We start from the raw sequence: 21,622 nt of genomic DNA, 5'->3' as shown, positions 1-21,622 counted from the left end.
TGCTACGCTGCTACAAGATCGCTACGAAACATCGCAAGATCGTGTACTTTTTACGTGAGTTGAAACCCAATGAGCTGGGCGACTTGCTTCGTTTTTTTTCTGAATGACACTTAAAGCAGACATCCTTAAATTGCCCTTCTAACAAAACTTCAACCAATGAGAACTGTTGTTCGCTTTTAAAATTTGGATTATACTTTATTTTTGCTGAATTTTCAGAAGCCTCTTTATTTTCATTGGATGTATTAACAAGTTACTGAACGGAACGACTTTTTTTAACTATTCATTATTCGAGGACTGTTTCTTGTGCATGCAATGAATTTTACGCTTTTAATTGGTTAATATAGTGCGCCATTTTATTTCTTTCACATATGACATAAATGCCTAACAACTGAGTATTTTTAACTTACTTTACATTTATTTACATTTATTTCAGATTATTTTTCGACTCTTACAAAATTGCTTTATAAAACGCATACATATAGAAAGGACTCGATAAATAAGTTAGCTCGTAATTCTTGAGAGTTTTACGACGTTCCGTTGTACAACAGAGTAAACAGTATTAAGTGTAACTCAATCCAGAGTGAAGTTAACGTTCGAATATGACGTAAGGGTGAGTTACTGGGCAGGCGGGGGAAGAGGGAGAACGTTCGTATTGCATTAGTTATTTGTCGTTAAGCCTCCAAGCGTTACAGAACTTTGCCATGAGATGACGTAAAGTATTCATGAGTTTTGTTTTGGCTAACATTTATCTAAATAAATTAGCCGGGGTCTGTCTAAGATGGGCGTACTTCACTCTATACATCTTTATTATTACTCTTTGAGTTATCAATTTTACAAAACACATCACATAATAGAGTATATAGAGCATGTATGCATGCATGTAGAGTATATATGCATACACTCCAATAGAGAGAGAGCAGAACAAAACGCTAGGTGACAATGTCAGCACACTTTTTGCCACATGACACAAGCAAGCATAACCATGACAGTTGTCGCTTGTGAGATCATGTTGTGACATATTATAGTGCGACAAACAAAAGGCAACGGCGAAAAGTGTTTTCCTCATTCACAAGTGAACGTATTATTTAGGTAATAAAAATTTTATTGTTTTGATATAAAAATTATTACAATCTGAAATTATGTTAGCGTTATCTTCATTTCTATTTATGTTAACTAGATTAAAAAAAGAATGGAATAGTATTTACTAAATACAAAGTAACTTCAAAATGTATCACATTTTTTTACATTAAAACTGTTCTAATAAATATGATATGTCACTTACATGGTAGAGATAGAGATTGGTGTCATATGCCTTGTCCTTGTCTTTCGGCAGGCCATGTTCATCCGTGTCACCTGAAACAAATAATGACATGTAAATTAAGAAACTTTTTAGAAATATAGTTGCAGAAGCTAGAATTATTTTATTTCTCTCAATAGAAAATACCATTTTAAAGAGAACGTTGAATTGAAAGAGAAAATGTAATAAGTACGTGTGCATGGCGCGGAATGACGTCAGACGGAATAAAGACCACAAGAACTGAGAACTAGTCGACTACCGACTATTACGCCTCGCTAAATACACTGCCGTTGTTCTGAAAGAGACTGCTGTAGCCGTCTATAGACAATGGTTACCATTTATAAAGTCTTTTCTCTGTGCACCTTGTGCCAGTCAGTTTGAGAAATACTATTGGAGTGTTTTGGTTTGTAATAACAACTAATAATAATAATAACAAACTAATAATAACAATTTATTCTTGTAATATATAACTCGTAGTACGCATAATAAAATACGAACGAATCAAGGAATAAAGATGATATGCCATTTCCTCTGAAGTTTTTAGAAAAATCCCTCAAGGTTTTGATTCTTACTATAAAATTAACCATGTGCTGAAGGCGGGCTTAAAAATAGATACAAACATAGCTGACAAACATGTATTCACAATGCAATTCTGTCACAAAAGAATCATTTCGTTCGCGAGAAAATCTGGAATACGATGCTTCTTTTTATCAAGTTTACGACACGACAGCCAAGACGGTCGGATTTGGCTTACAGTTCTGGAATATACGCGGGAAAAATAAATAAATAAGGTATCGTGAACGTAAAAATACTGGCACATTTTCAGCTTTATATGCTTATGTTCCATAACTAAGGTACGCTTGATATGAATATTGTAAGTTTGTTGTCTGAATTCTGATACAAAGATAGAAGTAACAATAAGATAAATAAAGCATATTACTTGAAAATATTAAAATGCAATTATTTTTAGACTAAGCACTTTTTACCCTTTTATACTATCGACATGAATGTAGGCAATAAAAGCAATCGCAATTATGCAGCCAATGGTAGTCAATATTATATATAGAAAGGTCCATATGTTTATTGTCATATGTCCGCAAAATACTGTTATTTACTTACATTATTTAAAATGTATATACAGAGAGAAGATCCCTATAGATTTTTATTTACGTCACTTCCTATTTTGCCAGGTTTAGAAGAGTTATTATTAGCGAGATATTAGATTTTATTCGATTAGTAGTATATTTCATTGCCAAAGCATTTACTGTGAATGTCAAAAGTTGACCTTTCTCTCTATAATACGATTTGTTCCTCGTGAGCGGAGTAGCGTGTGTATGTCGAAAGTAATTTCATATTGATCAAGGAAAGGTCGCGTTAATTTTTACCATACTCCCTCCACAAATATTAAGGACCGCGGCAACTCGGCCGCCTAGGATCAGTAATTGTATTACGTTGAAGTTTTATATAATTACCAGGCTATGACGATGTTGGTCGACCTTTTAAATATATATTGTTTTTAAGATATTTCTAGTCTACATTTCGTTGTCTGACAGGATAATAACATTTCACGTACATACGTACATAGTATGTAAATATATAGGTAAAATTGTTTTTTAGTTTAACTTGTCATTTGAATCGATGTCGTCTTCCCTGGAATATTTTTGAAGTACAGTCAGCTTCCTTTATTGTATGTCTAAAAAGCATCTATAAAAAATAAACAAGAGATATTTTAAAAGGATGATATATTTATAGAAAGCGTTTCTCTTCGATTAGGAAACTTTATGAATGCAGAGTTAACGAGACAGCTGCGAAACGAAAAGATTACGAGCGTTGTCGCTTCATATTGCTTATGAAAAGATTGAAAGGAACATTATTATCCACTGTACAAAGTTGTTTCAGATTTCCTTACCGTGGGTTTCCATTATCAAACACTTGTATAAAAACATTTTATTAACATTTTCATCATCTTTGAAGGAAACAGAGATAACAATTATTTTTATAATAATTGTTTCAGCTATGGAAGTTAACGTTTATGTCTACTCCCTGTCATAACAATTTCAAAATTCACTTTGAAAGTGTGTGAAAATTCCCAGTACTTTATAGTAAAGTTTTATTCAAACATTAAAACGAAATAGACTGGATATTAAAAGCAAACTTTGAGATAAGCCAGTGAAATAAGGACGAAAATGGCTAAAATTATTTACCCCAGTCTCTTTTATTACAGTTTCAAGTTATTATAGTATATCTTTGTTTAGAATTCTTTGAATTGACAAAGAGGGCAACATGAATTTTAAGAACAAGGTAGTAACACACTTTCGTTACTATCGTTTAATTTCCTAATATTATATCTTGTTCTAAGTTGCATTACGACGACTTTTGGTTGTAATCAATGACGATGGATACTTTTTTTTAATAAAGAAACTCTACTGTCTCATTAAAAAAAATATAACTCATGCTAGACGGATTAATGAACCGTCTTGATTACGTTTCGGTTGTACTCATTTCAGATTTTGATGAAGCCGAGCGTTTTTAATTTAAATAAGCTTAATCCGCTTAACGATTCGTGTTAATCATCTGGTGTCCCAACCGGCTTGTGCTATAATTGCTTTTGCCAGAAGATATAAAAAAAGTCAATACTATCTTCGTCGCCCGTCGCTGGTCGAGTCACGTGATAATTGCAAGGGTTTAACTGGACTTTAATCATTTCATATGTGTTGCAGTTTCATCTGCTATGAAATAATAATAATAAATTATTTATATTAAAACAATTAAGTGAGATACATTAATTATTCACTGTACTGGCATAACAAACTCTTTAAGCTATTGAAATAACCTAATTGAAATATACATGTATACATTTTTTTATATATTATACTCAGTACTTTCACGACAAATGCGTTGTTTTCCATGTGTAAGCAAATAATATAGTAAATAAACATTGCTCGTGTTTTTTTTCTTAAAACATTCTGTTTAATATGAATGTTGATATTACAGATATGCTGTTTAAGAAAAAATATGTATTGTTAGTTATATATATATATAGGATGAACTGAATATGGTACTTGTATGTAGATAGTTCGTAGAGAGGATGCGCGGCGATATCTACGACCGTTCCTGGAGACCGGAGTTTCCTGCGCGGTCTCAAAGTTAAAGCAGCAAATAAGTTGTTTGTAACTTTGTATACGCTCTTGTGAACACCTAGGGGCCCATCTAATGGCCTTTGCGGATATCTTCGAGTTTGCCAACTAACCATCCCTCTAGTTAAAACATAAGTGCTGTTGTAATTTAGTTTTGTGTACTTTTAAAAATGTTATAAAGGTATTACGTAGAACACTGATATAACTTCAGGATAATAAATATATATGGCGTTTAAATGCAATTTATGATAGTTATTTTGATGACCAAATAGTGTAAAAAGTAAATTATTTGTAACTAAGTCGGCGCTCATTTTCGCCGTAAGAAGGACTAGATAATTTTGTTTTACGAATATGTATGTTCCATGTTATTTGATGAAATATTATTTGAAAGATTCAATAATAAAACAATTTAACCCGACCTTTGTTGTTTTTATATCAAAATATACCATCTCTAAATGTATTTTAATATTAAGAGGACTATTTTTGGAACAAAGCTAACCAAATATACTCTCACTAATGTCTAACAAAATCAAAAAACAATTTTCCCTTTCTATAAAAGCTTTGCCTTGCTTAATGAGGATAAAGATTATCCAAACAACGAGAAGCAATAAGCGTCAGATTGAATGACCAAAGAAATCGTAGACATTAAGATAATGGCGATACAGGTCTTAAGGGAGCGGGATTGAGGGACGCGGGATCGGTCCGATATCATTACATTGCTCCTCCATTATACCCTTTCTGTTTAAATATATATTAACATAGAAAACATGTTTTACTGAATTTTACTAATATTTTGAATGTGAAAGTTTAGATGGATGGATGGATGGATGTTTGTTACAAGGTACCTCCAGAACGGCTGCATGGATCTCGCTGCAATATCGCATAGATGTCGAACCTAGCCTGAAAGAAGACATGGGGTACTTATTAAGTTTTTTTTTCGATTCCACGCGGATGGAGTCGCGGGGGACAGTTAGTATGTGATACAAAAATTCTGTATTAGTCTGGTTACGCCGTTTTTGCGTTTGGTCGTTGCATCCTTTCCCGTCCTTTTCCCGCACAGTACAGGTGAGCGAGAAGGACGCGCCCCGCAATCGCGCGTTTTGAAAAATGTTATAATGGCTGAAATCGTCGTCGTTGTGCGTGTGCCGCTCCGCAACTTTTTATTCGAAAAAGTCCTTAAAGCCGCGTTCACATTTGCCTGACGTGTTGTGTCGTGATGCGTCAGAAAGGTATCGGTCTCATACAATTAATATGGTTGCGTGCACACTTCTCTGACGCAGTGTGTCGTGATGGCTTGTGTCGTGTCGCGTCAGTAGCGATCCCGGTCCGCGTCAGTTGGGTGAGGTGCGGGGGACGGCGCAGCGACACGACACACTGCGTCAGAGAAGTGTGCACGCGCACGTGTCGTGTTGTGACGCGTCAGAAGGTATGGACGACGAGCTGATCGAGTGTAAACTCTCCGAGAGCTATAATGGAACTGATTAAAAATGCGTCATAACGCATCACATAGATGTGAACAGTAGCCATCACGACAGAAAGCGTCACGACACAACACGTCAGACAAATGTGAACGCGGCTTAAAGTGAGTGCGGGTTCGTGCTGGAGGTGTCCAGAAGCAGGAGAAGACCGGTGAAAAGAGACAAGGTACTGTGCTTCCTTCCTTTAGCAGAACTGCCTCAATTATCGTATTCCCGCAGTTTTGTACTCGTCCCACCGTGCAACGACCAACTATAAGAACCTTTGCATTACCGCGTTTACATTTTGGTCCAAACGAGCCGGGATTATTTGTTAAAATTTGCGCTAGCCATTATCTAAATTCGTTTTCGTTTCGTTTCGTTTCGTATTAAAACCGCGTACAAAGTAGTTCGTACACCCGTGGCATCGGTTCGCGCGGTTACCTACCTACTTGTATACATTTTCGTTCATCCCGCTATATCTTAGTTAATTCGCTAACATATCGATTTAGTTCGCTTACATATTGATTTAATTCGCTTAACCCGCATTTTTAAACCCATTCAAATACTTAATATTTGTCTCTTAACGTCGTATAAATAAATTAAATTGCACTAACCCGCCATTTTGTCGTTTGAAATTACGTAATAATATTATACTTGCTTATAGGTGTATATTTAATTGCAAGTCGTTTAGTTAAAATTGTGTTCATTAAATTGCATTAAGTGCACAATAAGTAGTTCATCCCGCGTATGTATCGTATATATCGTTTTCGTTTCGTTTAAATTATCGTTCGCACACCGGCCGGGTAAGTTATTACAAGCCCCGCGCCGCCCGCTCGCCGCGTTAGTTGGCGGTATTCGTATATTTCGTACCGCGATTATAGAATAATTAAATTGAATAGAATAGTTAGAATAATTAAAATTAAATTTGTCGTTAACATCGCTTGCTCGTACCGGTACTTGGTATTTCGTTTCTCCGTCGCTTCTTATCGTTTTCGCTTAAATTGTTTCATTTTTAAACACTTGCTTACATCTATTTTTCTATAAAAATGGCACCGGCCGATACCAGTTTGCAATTGCAATATGCTAAAAGAGATAGGATATTCTCCCGCATGCAAAATATTTTTGATCGCGTTAAAGATATTGATTCAAAATCATTTGATGCAGATTCGTTTTTGTGCGAGTTTGAAACTGTTGATTCACTGCGTGATGATTTTGAAAATGTGCTGGATAAAATAGCTACCTTAGAGTTGAAGGCAAATCCTAATTACGTTGTTGATTATCAACCGCTTTCCTCGTTCGAAATTCTATTAGGAAGTGTGAAACGAGCTGCCAAAAAATTGCAATCGCAATACTCTCACACTAGTGTTCATGTCGGGCCCACATGTCAACCTAGACCTCCGAAATTGCCTCCGATGGAGATTCCCGAGTTCGATGGCGACATAAAAAATTGGCCTTTGTTCATTGCAAGTTTTCAAAACGTCGTACATAATAATGTGTCGTTGTCGGATTCGGAGAAGCTTTATTACTTATTAGGCAAATTAACTGGCAGGGCACGCTCCATATGCTCGGGGATCACGCCTTCAGCTGATAACTATTTATTAATCTTTGATTTGTTAACTAGTAAGTATGAAGATAAGCGTCTCTCGGCCACTTCATACCTCGATCAATTATTTGATTTTAAATCCATTACTACTGCAACCCCTAATAGTTTAGAATCATTCTTAGACAAATTCGCTTCGTCAGTAGCCGCTTTAAAAAACATAAAAGTCGATGACCTCTCCGATTTAATTTTCTTGCATATGGCACTTAAAAAACTAGATACTGATACGGCGCGTGCATTTGAATCCAACCATTGTCATAGTCAGAGTTGTGAAATTCCAAAATTTTCAAGCCTGGTTTCTTTTATTCGCGAACATATTAAGGTATTGGAACGCACCTCATCCGTCGTAAAGGTTGCTAATAACAACAGAAAACCATTTGATCGTAAGCCATTGACTATGCACGCTTATACTAGTTTCGAGTCGTCCGCATGTACTTTGTGCAATTGTAATCACGACTACCTTTTTAAATGTAAGGTATTTAATAACTACAAACCGAATGAACGTTTTAAATTCGTCAAGTCGAAAAATTTATGCATAAATTGTTTAAGTTCTGGTCATCGCGTTTCCGCTTGTGCCTCGACATCTTCATGTAAAAAATGTAACGCTAAACATCATACTTTATTATGCTTCGGAATCGAACCCGCTACCGCGAGAAACGCTCAGACGGCCGCACAACAGAACACACGACTCACGGCCGCCGCGGCCGCACGTCCCGCTCTTACAAGCGAGTCGAATACGCGCCCCGCTCGCTCCGCAGGCACCGATGACGTCACGCTTTGTGCGCTGGCGAATAGTCGCAGTATTACTCGCAGCGATATTCGTGGCCCTACCACGGTATTACTAGCAACCGCGCGTATTATCGTTGTAGATTCTCGTGGTAATGAACATTGCGTTCGCGCATTGTTAGACAGCGCTTCTCAAAGCAATTTTATTACTCGTTCTTGTTGTCAAATTCTAGGTTTAAACACAAACATAAGACCCGCTTGTTCAGTGGTTAAGGGGATAGGAGGTTCGAGTAAAGCCATTCAAGGTTCCGTAAAACTTAAATTCCATTCTCGTTTCGATCGCAACATTTTTTATAATATTGATTCGTTGGTTGTAGATAAAATAACAGAACGGTTACCGACCGCAACAGCCGATCCTTCGTTATTGTCGAATTTTAAAGATCTTCCGCTAGCAGACGATACCTACTATTGCTCGGGCCCGATTCAAATGTTGATCGGTGCCTCTATTTTCCGCATCTTCTTTTATCGAATAAGGTTCAAGGACAACCTCCGCATGTCTCACCGCTCGCGTTAGAAACGGTCCTCGGCTACGTCATTGTTGGTGACGCTCCGGTCCGCGTAGATACTCACGAGTCCGTTTCATATTGCTGCACCGCAGATCCATTAGACTCCGTTATACGGAAATTCTGGGAGCTGGAGGAAGTCGACGTCTCTCCAGTACTTAGTCCCGATGATAAATTGTGTGAGGAGTTTTACTCGAGTACTACCTCGCGAGCTAGTGACGGTCGTTACGTGGTGGCTTTGCCTTTCAAGGTTGACGTCAGCTGTCTCGGTAACTCGCGTCAGGCTAGTGAGCGACGGTTTTATTGCTTAGAGAGAAAGATGCAGGCTTCTCCACATTTAAAAATCGCATATGACAATGTAATCCGCGAATACTTAGAAAAGGGTTATATTTCGCCTATAAATTGTAATTCTTCACAAAGTTCGTATTTTATTCCGCATCACGGTGTGATCCGAGAAGATAAGGTCACAACGAAGTTACGTGTAGTTCTCGATGGTAGTTGTAAAACCAGCACTGGTTTTTCTCTTAATGACCTATTATATAGAGGTGAAAATCTTCAAGGTAGTTTGTTTGACATAATTAATAATTTTCGTTTATTTTCGATCGCTCTTTCCGCTGATATTCGTCAGATGTTTCTAAGCATCGGCATAAGAGAATCTGACAGGCGTTTTCAACGCATTTTGTATCGTTTTTCCCCGCAACAACCTTTACAGGTTTATGAATTTAATCGTGTAGTATTCGGTCTCAAATCTAGCCCCTTTCATGCGCTGCGCACTATTAAGCAGCTGGCGGCCGACGAAGGCGCTTCGTTCCCTCAGGCTAGGGAAGTCATCGATACAAGCCTATATATGGATGACTTCGTTTACTCAGTCCCATCTGAAGAGTTGGGCATTTCTACCGCTTCAGAGTTGATAGGTCTCATGAAAGCGGGACAATTTGAATTGGTCAAATGGTCTAGTAATTCACAAGTGGTTTTAGATTCGATTCCGCCATCGCACCGTCTACCGGAAGTAAAAGAATTTGACGAGTCAAATCAACATAAGATACTCGGTTTGTGTTGGTCTCCCACGTCCGATTATTTCAGTATAAAAATTAATACTCCCATAAAAACTTGTACTAAACGTTCGATATTGTCGTGTGTCGCTAAAATATGGGACGTCATGGGATTTGTCGCACCTGTCGTTTTGTATGTAAAATTAATTATCAAGCAGCTTTGGCTGTGTAACTGTGATTGGGATGACACTCCGCCTGAAGATATAGTTAAATTATGGACACGTTTAAGAGAAGAACTTCCCTTGTTAGGTGATATAAAAATTCCCCGTCACATTGGTATCGTCGCTGATAGTGTAATTACTATTTTAGCATTCGCAGACGCCAGCGAGAAAGCGTACGGGGGAGTTATTTATTTTCACGTCCAAAATAGGGACTCTAATACAATCAATTTGATAACAGCTAAATCTAAGGTTTCTCCAAAAAAGGTTGTCTCACTCGCTCGTCTTGAACTCTGTGCTATTCTTTTATTAACTCAACTTATTAAAAAGATGGTAGACGCATGTCAAAGTCGCGTGGTTTTTCGTAACATATTCGCATTTTCGGACTCAACTGTCGCTCTCTGCTGGGTACATTCCTCGCCTCCCCGATGGAATACCTTTGTAGCCAACAGAGTTTCAAAAATACAAAATAATTTAGCGCCGCATAATTTATATCATATTTCGGGTACAGACAATCCCGCCGACTGTCTGTCGCGTGACACCACTCTTTCGTTTGAAGAGTTAAGCACTGTGCTTGCTCAAATTGCATCGGTAATGAATACTCGTCCTTTATGTTCAACGCTCTCTAGTGATCCTTCGGAACCCCTTGCTTTGACTCCGGCGCATTTTTTAAATCTCTCACCTTTACGGTATTTGCCAGCGGAAGAAATAGATGAAAGCCTTACTATTGTGGCTAGGCACAACTTATTAGATAAATTAATTCAATCGTTCTGGAAGCGCTGGAGAAGGGATTACCTCCATACGTTGCAATCGCGTCGTAAGTGGAATACGCCGGTAGATCCAGTCGTTGTGGGTTCAGTCGTAATTATCATAACTGATAATACACCACCGCTACATTGGCCATTAGGTGTCATAGAGGAAGTTTTTCCCGACTCCACAGGAGTCACTCGCGTCGCCCGGGTTAGGACTACGACTGGATCGTACTTGCGTCCCGTTGTTCGTCTTTGTCCGTTACCTAATCAGTAGCGCGCTTAATTTACATTCGTTTTTTCATTAATCTTAGTCATTAGTCGTATTAGTTATGTAGGTACTTAGTTAGAAGTTAGATATCGCGTTATTTTCATCTAAATTTTTTGAAGGCGTTCCTTCAAGCCCGGGGGAATGGTTACGCCGTTTTTGCGTTTGGTCGTTGCATCCTTTCCCGTCCTTTTCCCGCACAGTACAGGTGAGCGAGAAGGACGCGCCCCGCAATCGCGCGTTTTGAAAAATGTTATAATGGCTGAAATCGTCGTCGTTGTGCGTGTGCCGCTCCGCAACTTTTTATTCGAAAAAGTCCTTAAAGTGAGTGCGGGTTCGTGCTGGAGGTGTCCAGAAGCAGGAGAAGACCGGTGAAAAGAGACAAGGTACTGTGCTTCCTTCCTTTAGCAGAACTGCCTCAATTATCGTATTCCCGCAGTTTTGTACTCGTCCCACCGTGCAACGACCAACTATAAGAACCTTTGCATTACCGCGTTTACATAGTCAATGTATGTGAACGTGCACTTTGTTTGCTTATCAATAAATTATTAGGAACGTGTCATCTGAAATTTTAATGAGGGTGTATTTAAAGTTAAAACCTCAGTGGAAATCATTTAGCAGGTTAGTTTGAATGTGTCATTTGCAGCGTGACTCGACAGTATCTGGAGCTTGCAGCGAGAGCAGTTTTCGTTTTGTTCAGTTCGCTTTCTGTTCAAAAAAGTAGCTCGAGCGAACGGAGACAGAAACGACGTGGATATTAAACTTGTCGCTGGAGTTAACTGCTTTTAGAATTACGTAAGTTTCATCCTGAATTTATTGTAGATTTTCTGTTTAATTAGCATAACTTTGCTCTATTTTTTATCTCTCAGGACCATAATTTAAATATTTATAAGGTTGAAATCATTTAATCAAATCATACACTAATCGTGAACTCTCAAATTTAACACGAAGTAGCATTATTACGAACATAACAATATTTAACATAATTTGTAGGTATCAAAATATATTTTGTTCAAAAATAAATTCATAATATTATAACATATACATTAGGGTGGGTCAAAAAAATCAACTATTTTTTTTTTTACAATTAATACGGAAAAATGGGTTACTAGGCACCTTAAAAAAATTCTCACCAAATATGAACTCTTAATTTTAATAGGAAGATCCTCCGCGTCGCAGTTTTTCATTTTTTTCTCAGTCCAATAGAAAAAAATTCATTCCTCATCATTAATTGGTCGTACAGAAAAATTTTTTTAAGAATTTTGTAGGAAATTTAATGCTCTACAAAAAAGGTATCTTATGTTTTTTCCGTAAACCTCACCATTTCACTAATATTGAAGATTTAAGATTGATTATTTTAAGTCAAATGTCACTTTTGTTTATGAATTTTATAACTCGACAAGAAATGGCTATTATTGAATGCGCAATAGAAATTTTTGTAGCAAATTAACTGCTCTATAAAAATGGTATCATATGTTTTGGCGATTAAATTAAGCGTTCAAAAGATATTCATCATCAAACTTTCATATATACCGATTTTAAGAGTTTTTGATCAAATAATCGAAAAATTTCAATTTAATCTATCAGTTTTGAGAAAATTTCATTTTTTGTCTTTAATGTAAGTATTATTTGAATTTTGTTTTCAAAATTTTTATTCAATAATTCCAAACTTTTTATTTTTCATCATTAGAAATCACGATCACGAAAGACGAAGAGCAATTTCAATTTTTATTGCAAGTTGTGAAAGAGCATCGAAAAAACTACCCTACTTGCAACAAAAAATTGTTTGAAAGTAAATAGCTCAGTTGAAAATTGAAATAAAAAAATTTCTTATAACTAATTGGACATTTTTTTCTCTAAAACTGAAATCATAATATATTTATAATGAAAACTTTGCTTTTTTTATTGATAAATGATTAACTAAGCGATAAATAATGTACAATTTATTTTTTTAAATGTAGATAAAAATACTTACACATAAAAAAAAGCTTGAAAAACATTTTGAAGTTTCTCAGTTGATAAAAAAAAATTTTTTTCGTGTAAATTTTCTCAAAACTGCTAGATTAAATTGAAATTTTTCGATTATTTGATCAAAAACTCTTAAAATCGGTATATATGAAAGTTTGATGATGAATATCTTTTGAACGCTTAATTTAATCGCCAAAACATATGATACCATTTTTATAGAGCAGTTAATTTGCTACAAAAATTTCTATTGCGCATTCAATAATAGCCATTTCTTGTCGAGTTATAAAATTCATAAACAAAAGTGACATTTGACTTAAAATAATCAATCTTAAATCTTCAATATTAGTGAAATGGTGTGGTTTACGGAAAAAACATAAGATACCTTTTTTGTAGAGCATTAAATTTCCTACAAAATTCTTAAAAAAAAAATTCTGTACGACCAATTAATGATGAGGAATGAATTTTTTTCTATTGGACTGAGAAAAAAATGAAAAACTGCGACGCGGAGGATCTTCCTATTAAAATTAAGAGTTCATATTTGGTGAGAATTTTTTTAAGGTGCCTAGTAACCCATTTTTCCGTATTAATTGTAAAAAAAAAAATAGTTGATTTTTTTGACCCACCCTAATATACATAACATAACATTTTCTACATATGTGCCATATTTTATCAAGATCTGTTGAGCCGTTCTGGAGATACCTTCAAACAAACATCCATCCATCTAAACATTCGCATTTATAATATTAGTAAGATTAAGCGACCTTAAGCCTTAACTTCAAAGTACAGAAATGTAGCAACTTTATTATGCGGACCAGCTAATCTGAAGCCTAAAGCGGAAAGTTTATTAGGTAGTACTCTATATTTAATACAGACGATAAGCGAGGGCTTATCGTGAGATTGATCAAGTGGGCTTTTAAAGGCCGTGGAAGACAAAGCGCTAGCATAAAGCCGTATTAAGATAGCGTATAACGTTGAATGGACATTGTTAAACAAATTTGTAGCGGAGAGTTAGTTTCCAACAATAGGATTAGTTCCAGAGTTATAATAAGCTGGTTTGTGATAGAAAGTTTGGTATTTCCGCATTAAATATGGTTATAATATAAATTATATAATATAAAACAACATTTTATATCTTTCTTTTTAGTCCTTTCGGACGGTTCGTTATTTTAAAACAATAATTTTCTTCTCCAAGGCAAGTAAACTTTTGCATAAAGAAAAGCATGCAGTAGGTTAGAAAATTTAGAATTTCATCTGTATTCCGTGTTCGGTTTCCACTTGATTTGCCCTCAAATCTCCTGCAGCGAGAAGCGATTGGCTTCAGGCCAAATCGTATCCGACCGCTGCTGTGCTCTAATTTTCTTTCCACACAGAAATTACTTAACTCGTGACCAAGTTATGGGACTCTTAATTACTTCCAGTCAATACTTATTTATCGTATTACTTAAGATTTGTTCATCAATATATTTTTCTGAATAATTTTATATTCACGTATATATCGGGTATGTATGAGTGTTAAGAACAAAATAAGTTGCAAAAGAGATAATATTGGAAGGAAATCTTTTAGTTGAAATTATTTGGATTAAAATAGTGACAAAAAACAATATAAGAAATACTCGTTTCCGAAATGTACGTAAAGCAGGGGTGGCATCGAAAGAAAGTTAGGAAAAAAATTGCAAGAATAAATACATTTTGTATTCCAGACATAGTTATAGTCCGTTCCGACTACAGTTGAAATAAAGTTAAAATAAACTTTTTATGCTTCGGATCCGCAATAAAATTCGTATTAAAACTTTTGTCCTATTTACCGAGAACGTTTTACTTGTGAATATTTGTTTGTTGAAACTCATCTAAGTGAAAGCTTTAGTCAAATATTACGAACAAAGCTGCTCCATGCACTAAGGTTATTGTTGTAAACACAATACCTGCTACCATTGCACTACGACTTCTCTATTCAATATAAGAATCTTTAAACTTCGAATCACATAGAATATAAAAAAATCTTTTCTTAAAATTATATTGGTAACAATTTATTTTACTTGTTAATGTTATATTGTGTAGTTTCTTCAAATTGTCATCATTATATTCGTGGATCAAATATAATGTTAGTGAATGTAAAACAGGTATAGATTCTTAAACAACCAAAATGTCAATAGCCACATTCATTAATCTCTCCACTCCACAAGTTTTTCTCTTACTAATGGGTTGCTGTTACATGATATTAGCGAAATAATCGTTTCTTTTTTTCTACTTTATAAAGACACATGCAAGACACAATGTTTCAAGGTAAGCCAACTAATGGGCACGTGATCGATAAAATCAATTACAGGCTCGGTGCCTGGGTCTTTAATACTATGTATACCTTGTTTTATTTACTGTCGTATGAATGTGAACGCGTGTGTGTACAGCAAACACTTTAGTTTGCGTCGCTCCCTTCACATCAAAGGGATGCTAGAATTAAAGTAGCTACCAATTTCAATGGAAGCCAAAGGTGTGTTTACTTTCGTCTCGAAATTACTTAATAAAAATCTTAACACTCGTTTTAGAAAATAAAAAATTCAAAAAGTGTAGATTTTTTACGTAGAAGTATGCTAAAAAGAAAATTTATTTTTAATGCGTTCTTGTGCAATACTGGTTGGAACAATATGATACTTTTGTTTTTAAAATTTACTAGATTGGATGAAATAATTTATCAGTTAAAATTTCCTTTGTCTTGTAAATTGTACGTTGAGAATGTTCGTGATCTATTAGAATAGCGAATTCCGTTTATAGACCTTTAACAATTGACGTTGTTTGTCTACAAACTGTAATCAAAATTATGTTATAATTAAAGCTGCTCATCAAAATATTCAAAGAACAAGAACCTCTTATGAGTATAAAAAGGTCCTTAAGTTCGAAATTATTTTTCATTCTTCTTCGCGCAGAGCTTTCACAATTCCCTTATAAGAGAAATTCGATTTTCTGAAGCTGTTAAAATCTGTCAAGTGCTCTTAACTTTAACTAGTTTAGGTAAAAAATCTGCGAAAAGAATTCTGTAAAGAAAAGGTATTGTCGGAAAATTCTTTGACTAATTAATTGGTGCTCGATGAAAGTCAAAGTGCGTTGCCAAATTTAACTGGAAATTGTGTTCGTCCGTTCCGCGGAGGGGAACAAAGGATTTCAACCAAACGAACAGAATTTAATATCCCCTTTGACGTGACAATTTGAAACAGACTTTTTACATTTTCGTCTTCGAATTATTTCAATATTTGGTAAGAATTTACTACTTTTTATAATAAATTAATAGTACTGGTCTTTGTTCATACGGTTGGTGTTAATATTTGCTGTCAGTCACTCTTTTTTTTTTAAGATACAGTTAGACTTATAATCGTCAAGTTTAAAAATTAAAACCATTTGAATTTTAAGCAATACTTAAGAACACACACAACATTCTAGAAGGAAAGTTTTGAGTAAACATTAAAGGTTTGTAGTACGAAACTTAAGAGTAGATAAAGTAAAATCTCGTTTAAAAGAAATGTAGTTTCCATCGTAAGTACTTAAATTCAGAAAAAGGTCAAAAGTAATAAACGTAATTGGGTACAGTTTAAAAGTCTGTTTTAGGAGTTTGAAGAAAAACTCAAAGTTAATACGATATGTGAGTAAAAACAATCCAGAGAAACTTTTAGGAAAGTACAGTCGTCGGATTTCATTAAGGAACTTTGCAAAAAAACGTATTTTTTAACTTCAACGACAGGCTGAATGTAAAAATGTTTTTGTTTTGTCCTATTTCGTTCAAAAATTGAGCGTATCATAAGTAATAATGCTTTATTACTTATGATACGCCGATATCATAAGTAATAAAGCATTATTATTACAGGCTTATTTTCAGTTCAAACATCTAGAGAAAACTTGTTAGACTATCGTAGCTCATATTGTTTGTAGACAGAGAAAAGAAAAACAAGTCTTGCACAATATAAAGACCGTACTGAACTAGATTTTTTTATTAAAGTAATTACAAGAAAGCGGTGATCTTGTACATTTTTCCTGGCATTTTTTTGTCACACCTGTATTATAAATAAATTGCCCAATTTTAAAGATTTTTTTTTAGTTATTTTTAAATATAATTAGTCAAGTAAAACGGCTTAGGGTCGTAACCTCCTTGGTCTTTAGTGGTCAAACTATTTATATGTTAATACTCTTGAATATGTATCTTAACGTTTAACCGCCGCCTCCGGAGCTAAACGCTCGGCACTGTTGCGGTTTCACAGGATTATTTCATAACCTGAGCTCGTTCATATACTTCAAGATTATAACTGGCAACGTAATTTCAAGTCTAATGAAGTAACCACAAAGTAGCAAAAAGTGCAAATTTAAGTTTACCATAATTTTTTTGTAAGATAAAGCCAGCTATAGACAGTTTAATCTGCACAATCTCAATTGAGTGGTAGAGCTGTTTAGTTAAAACGTTAAGTATTTAGTTGAAATTGTAACTGTCAGTTAAACTGTACAGGTCTTATTTCGGTCAAGATTGGACAGTTATAACTGAAGGTGTGTAGCCGGCTTAAGATAAAAAAGATAATTAAACCAAATGCTGACAGGATATTGAATTGCGACAGGAAAAAAAAGGTTGAATAAAAACTATTTACAAAGAACATGCTTATCTTATTCTTGTGTAATCGATCCTTCAACAATCAGCTGGACACTGTTGAAAAGCAATCAGATAATAACCTTGGTTTTCTTTGATTCTTAATTACTCGATGTCGATTCATTAATCACATGTGAATAACATTGAGCCTAAAAAGTGAAGATTTTGACTTCTGCTTTTTATTTTGACGTTTGATTTACCAGTTATAGTTGAGGTGTACTAAAGTTAAAGAATAAATTTATTTCTCTAACAGATATAATACGTTCCAAACTTTTGGTTTAGCATTTTTCATTAATATTATTTTATGAGAGAACGGGGCAAACGAGAGGCGAGTACACCGAGGTGATCAACGCTGCCCATGGACATCTGCAACACCAGAGGAATTGCAGATTCTGGCTACTTTAAGAGGATGAAAATGGTTTTATGTGTATTGATAAGTATTTTCTAGATTAAATTTATATAAAAGACTTCAAGTAACTTCAGTATTGATTTCATTTAAAAATTTACATTTCCATTGAATTCATTCGTTAACATTTTTACATTTAAGTTTGTAGCAATAGAAACATACTTAATCGGGTGCGTACGATCATGTTGCATTAACCGGATTCCCCGGCTTTGGGTGTGTAAAGGCGTGAAGCCCGACAAATGCAACACGTGTTTATTTCCGTATTTCTTTTCTTTCACCTTGCACTGCTGGGTGATGGTTAAGTGCGTAAATATTGAATAATAATACTTTTACTTGCACGTGGTCTTACCTTTTTCACGTAAACGCGAAAACGCGAAAGAAAAAAAGACAAAAAGTATTTTTTTGTTTTCTCAAAGATATTGTCATTGCAAAATGTGCCTCTGAAATCGAGGCTATCGTCTTGTTTAGACCAATCTGATAGGTTAATGACGAATTTGATTTACAAAAGATTAATTTGAAAAATTTCAGAACAAAAGTTAAAAACCTATAGAAAATATAAATTAAAACTTGCATATCGTTCTTAACAAAAGATTTTCAATAACAATAAAGGTTAATATTCTTTTATTTATATGAGAGGAATTATTAATACCGTACGATATTAAAATTCATTCGGCGGCGCGAGACAAAGAGTAGTTTATTAAATGTCCAATTAAATGTTATATGCATTACTTGAATTTTTATCTTTAGTTATATGTATTAATATTTCTTATACTATATACTCTTATGATTCACCAGCCCTCGACATTAAATACTTGTTAAATACCTCAAGTTAATTACAATATGGGCATATGACAAGACCAAAAGAAGGATGAGTTTCTTTGATTTCAAATGAATTTTATTTGAAAAACATTGTATTATATAGTATAGTGTATAGATCGACGACAATGTAATTTTGATTTTGTTAAAAATTAATTAAATGCTTGTGTCTTTCTAAGTTATTTCTTTTTGATTTTTACGTTCAAAAATTATAATTACCTTTCTTCCCGGGCGAGGCACAGTTACTCTTGTTAGAGGGCGATTTCTTTTCGTTGGTCGCCATCTTCTCTTTTTCCGAGGACATGTTCACAGCACTTGCCGAAAACGCCCGAACTTACGCGACGACTCCGCCTTTCATTACTGTTTCCGAATACGTAAATTTTAGAATGTTAGTGCGCACGCGACCACTCCTAGGGACCAAATACACAAAATTGATGGGCGATGAACGATGAGCGATTTCCTATGACTAATAAGCAAATACTCCGACACTCTATTTACTTTTACTCATAAAAATACAAAAACTCTGCCGCAAAACGTGTTTGTGTCAACCAATTTTTTTAAATAAATAATATAATCAGTGGCTTGACGGCATCGCTGTGCCATGGTCCTTCGTATTTACTTATTGCTGACAATGTTGGGTTTCTTTTATGTGTTTTCTAGGACGTGATGTATTAATCGATAGCGATCACGTTGCGCTTACGCCGTGACTTGACGCGTCCTTGTTTGACAAATATAGACTATGGCAAATGTTCGTTAAATTACCAACACTAATTAGTGCTTGGAATCACTTAATTAGTGTTAAATAGATGTCCCACATGTTTTGTATTTGACCAAATACATGCGCACTAACAAATATTTATATCCAATGTTTGAATTATCTGTTTGAAATAATTAACATATTTTAAGTGAGCGGGTGATGATTTATGTTTTTTAAGTTATTCCACAACAAGTCGAGTGATTTGGAGATCTATGAAAGAAAAAGTGGTTTACAAATAAACCCAGATTTAAATACGAGCTAAAACTAAAGTCGATTTCATTATTGTTATCCAGTATGTGCCACATTGAAATCAGCACCTTACGGAAAAGTATTTAAGGAAGATACTTAAACAGCTAGGTTTATAGGCAGCATATTCTTAAATTATCCTATATTAAATCAGATTCAAAAATTTTAAACAAAGAAAGCCACTAAAAAGAAAATTTTACTTAGATATCAAATAAAATAATCAGAAACTTGCGAATCAATGAATTAAACAAAAAATTGAACAATTTAAGGGGGGCGGGGGGCGAAAATGTAATTAAATAAGGGAAAATAATTATATTTATGGTTATATGTCTTAAAACACGATTATAATTAGATATCTAAATTGCGATGAAGATAATCAAAAGATGATAATATTCTAAAAATTTTCTTATAGTTATGTGGTTTATCTTTTAGTGTGGTCCTTTAAAATTAAATTTAAATGATTGAAGATGAAAGATTTATTTCATGAATTTTTTTTAATGGCGCGCTAAATCACTTTGTATATGAAAAGTTTGTAAGACGCACTTAAACTTTAACTATTTCAATTTTAAGACAATCCTTTTTCAACTCTAAGTTTAAAGCTATAAGACCGTAATTTGTATGCAAGCGGTGAAGTATCGGCGGGAAGGCGCGTATGAAACTGCGAGGTTATGTTCGTGCGTAGCAGGGGCTACGGACGTAGCGGGAACTTTCTCTACGCGCTCTTCGTATGATGTCGATTTGAAATAACAAAATGAACATTGAGAATGAATGTAAGCGTTTTATGTATACTGGCCTGTCGGAGAATCGGCATTCACTTAGAACCTGTCACGCACAATAGCCTGAACGTTACGTAAGCGTTAATCTGCAGCACTGTGGTGAGATGTGTAGCGGGTAGCGGGGGCGGGCGGGAGTCGGGGCGGGCGCGAGCGCGTGCCGGCGCGTCGAGCAGCGCGAGCAGCCGAGTGCTGCTGCCCGGGCGGGATCGATGCGGGCGGCGGGCGGCGGCGGAGTGCTGCACCGGGAGGCTGCGCCGCCCGCCCCGCCGTCCCGCCACCCGCGCCGCCGCGCACGCGTCCCGCCCGCCGCCCGCTCGACGCCGCGACGTTTCAATTCCCTCTCCGCCCCGTACTGATTTACGATACGCTCCCGCTTTATCTTCGCCCCGGTTTTTTATCTCCGCATGCCACATACGAGGCGATCTTTACTAATACTATTGAATTGTTTCGAATGTCTCCCATGTCGTTGCTCGTTTTCTTACAAGTTACTTAATTTTTTAAGCTAATTTTTTTAAGAATGATTCATGCTAATAATAAATTTAATATTTGATAAAAAAACTTAAGTCTTATAACAGACTATTGAAATAATATGTACCTATTTTAAGAACTCGTAGAACTCTTTCAAAGTCAATGAGCTATAAAATAAGAAAATGTAAGGTTTTCCTTTAAATATTGGAAATGCAAATAAGATTTCACAGCACAATATTTTAGTAGGTTAAATGTGTATTACAATATTTTTAACAAAATCTTCACGACTGTGTATAATAAATAACAAGATAAATACAAATTAGATTATAAACATGTAGATACAATAAGATATGATAAAAGTATTTGACCTACTTGGTTGATATCTAACCTAATTCTTATCTTATAATAATTTTCTTTTCTAAATTGTTCCCCCCATGGCCTGCTGCCAAATTTTAGTGTATCCGCCCTAAATGAAGGGTCGCAGCGAGCCATTGTTCTATAGAGCCATAGTCTAGTAGTGTCTCTAACTTTGCTCGCTTATATAGCAAACAAAACAC

General features: G+C 35.2%; 1 protein-coding gene across 6 annotated transcripts in view; it reads right to left on the bottom strand.

The window, feature by feature from the left end:
* Positions 1–21,622, bottom strand: part of LOC106709267 (solute carrier family 12 member 4) — a 196,291-nt gene that overhangs the window by 10,471 nt on the left and 164,198 nt on the right. For 5 of the 6 annotated variants that reach the window (XM_014501029.2, XM_014501034.2, XM_014501031.2 and 2 more), the window contains one exon: positions 1,283–1,353. In XM_014501029.2, the coding sequence (XP_014356515.1) occupies positions 1,283–1,353 (71 nt within the window). Of the gene's footprint in view, positions 1–1,282; positions 1,354–19,037; positions 19,179–20,614; positions 20,700–21,622 lie in introns of those variants that run through there. The other variant, XM_014501030.2, reaches the window with a different exon arrangement.

Source organism: Papilio machaon, chromosome 2, assembly GCF_912999745.1.
Source record: "Papilio machaon chromosome 2, ilPapMach1.1, whole genome shotgun sequence".
NCBI lineage: Eukaryota > Metazoa > Arthropoda > Insecta > Lepidoptera > Papilionidae > Papilio > Papilio machaon.
The sequence above is the reverse complement of the archived record's forward strand: the minus strand, read 5'-3'. Positions and strand labels throughout refer to the sequence as shown.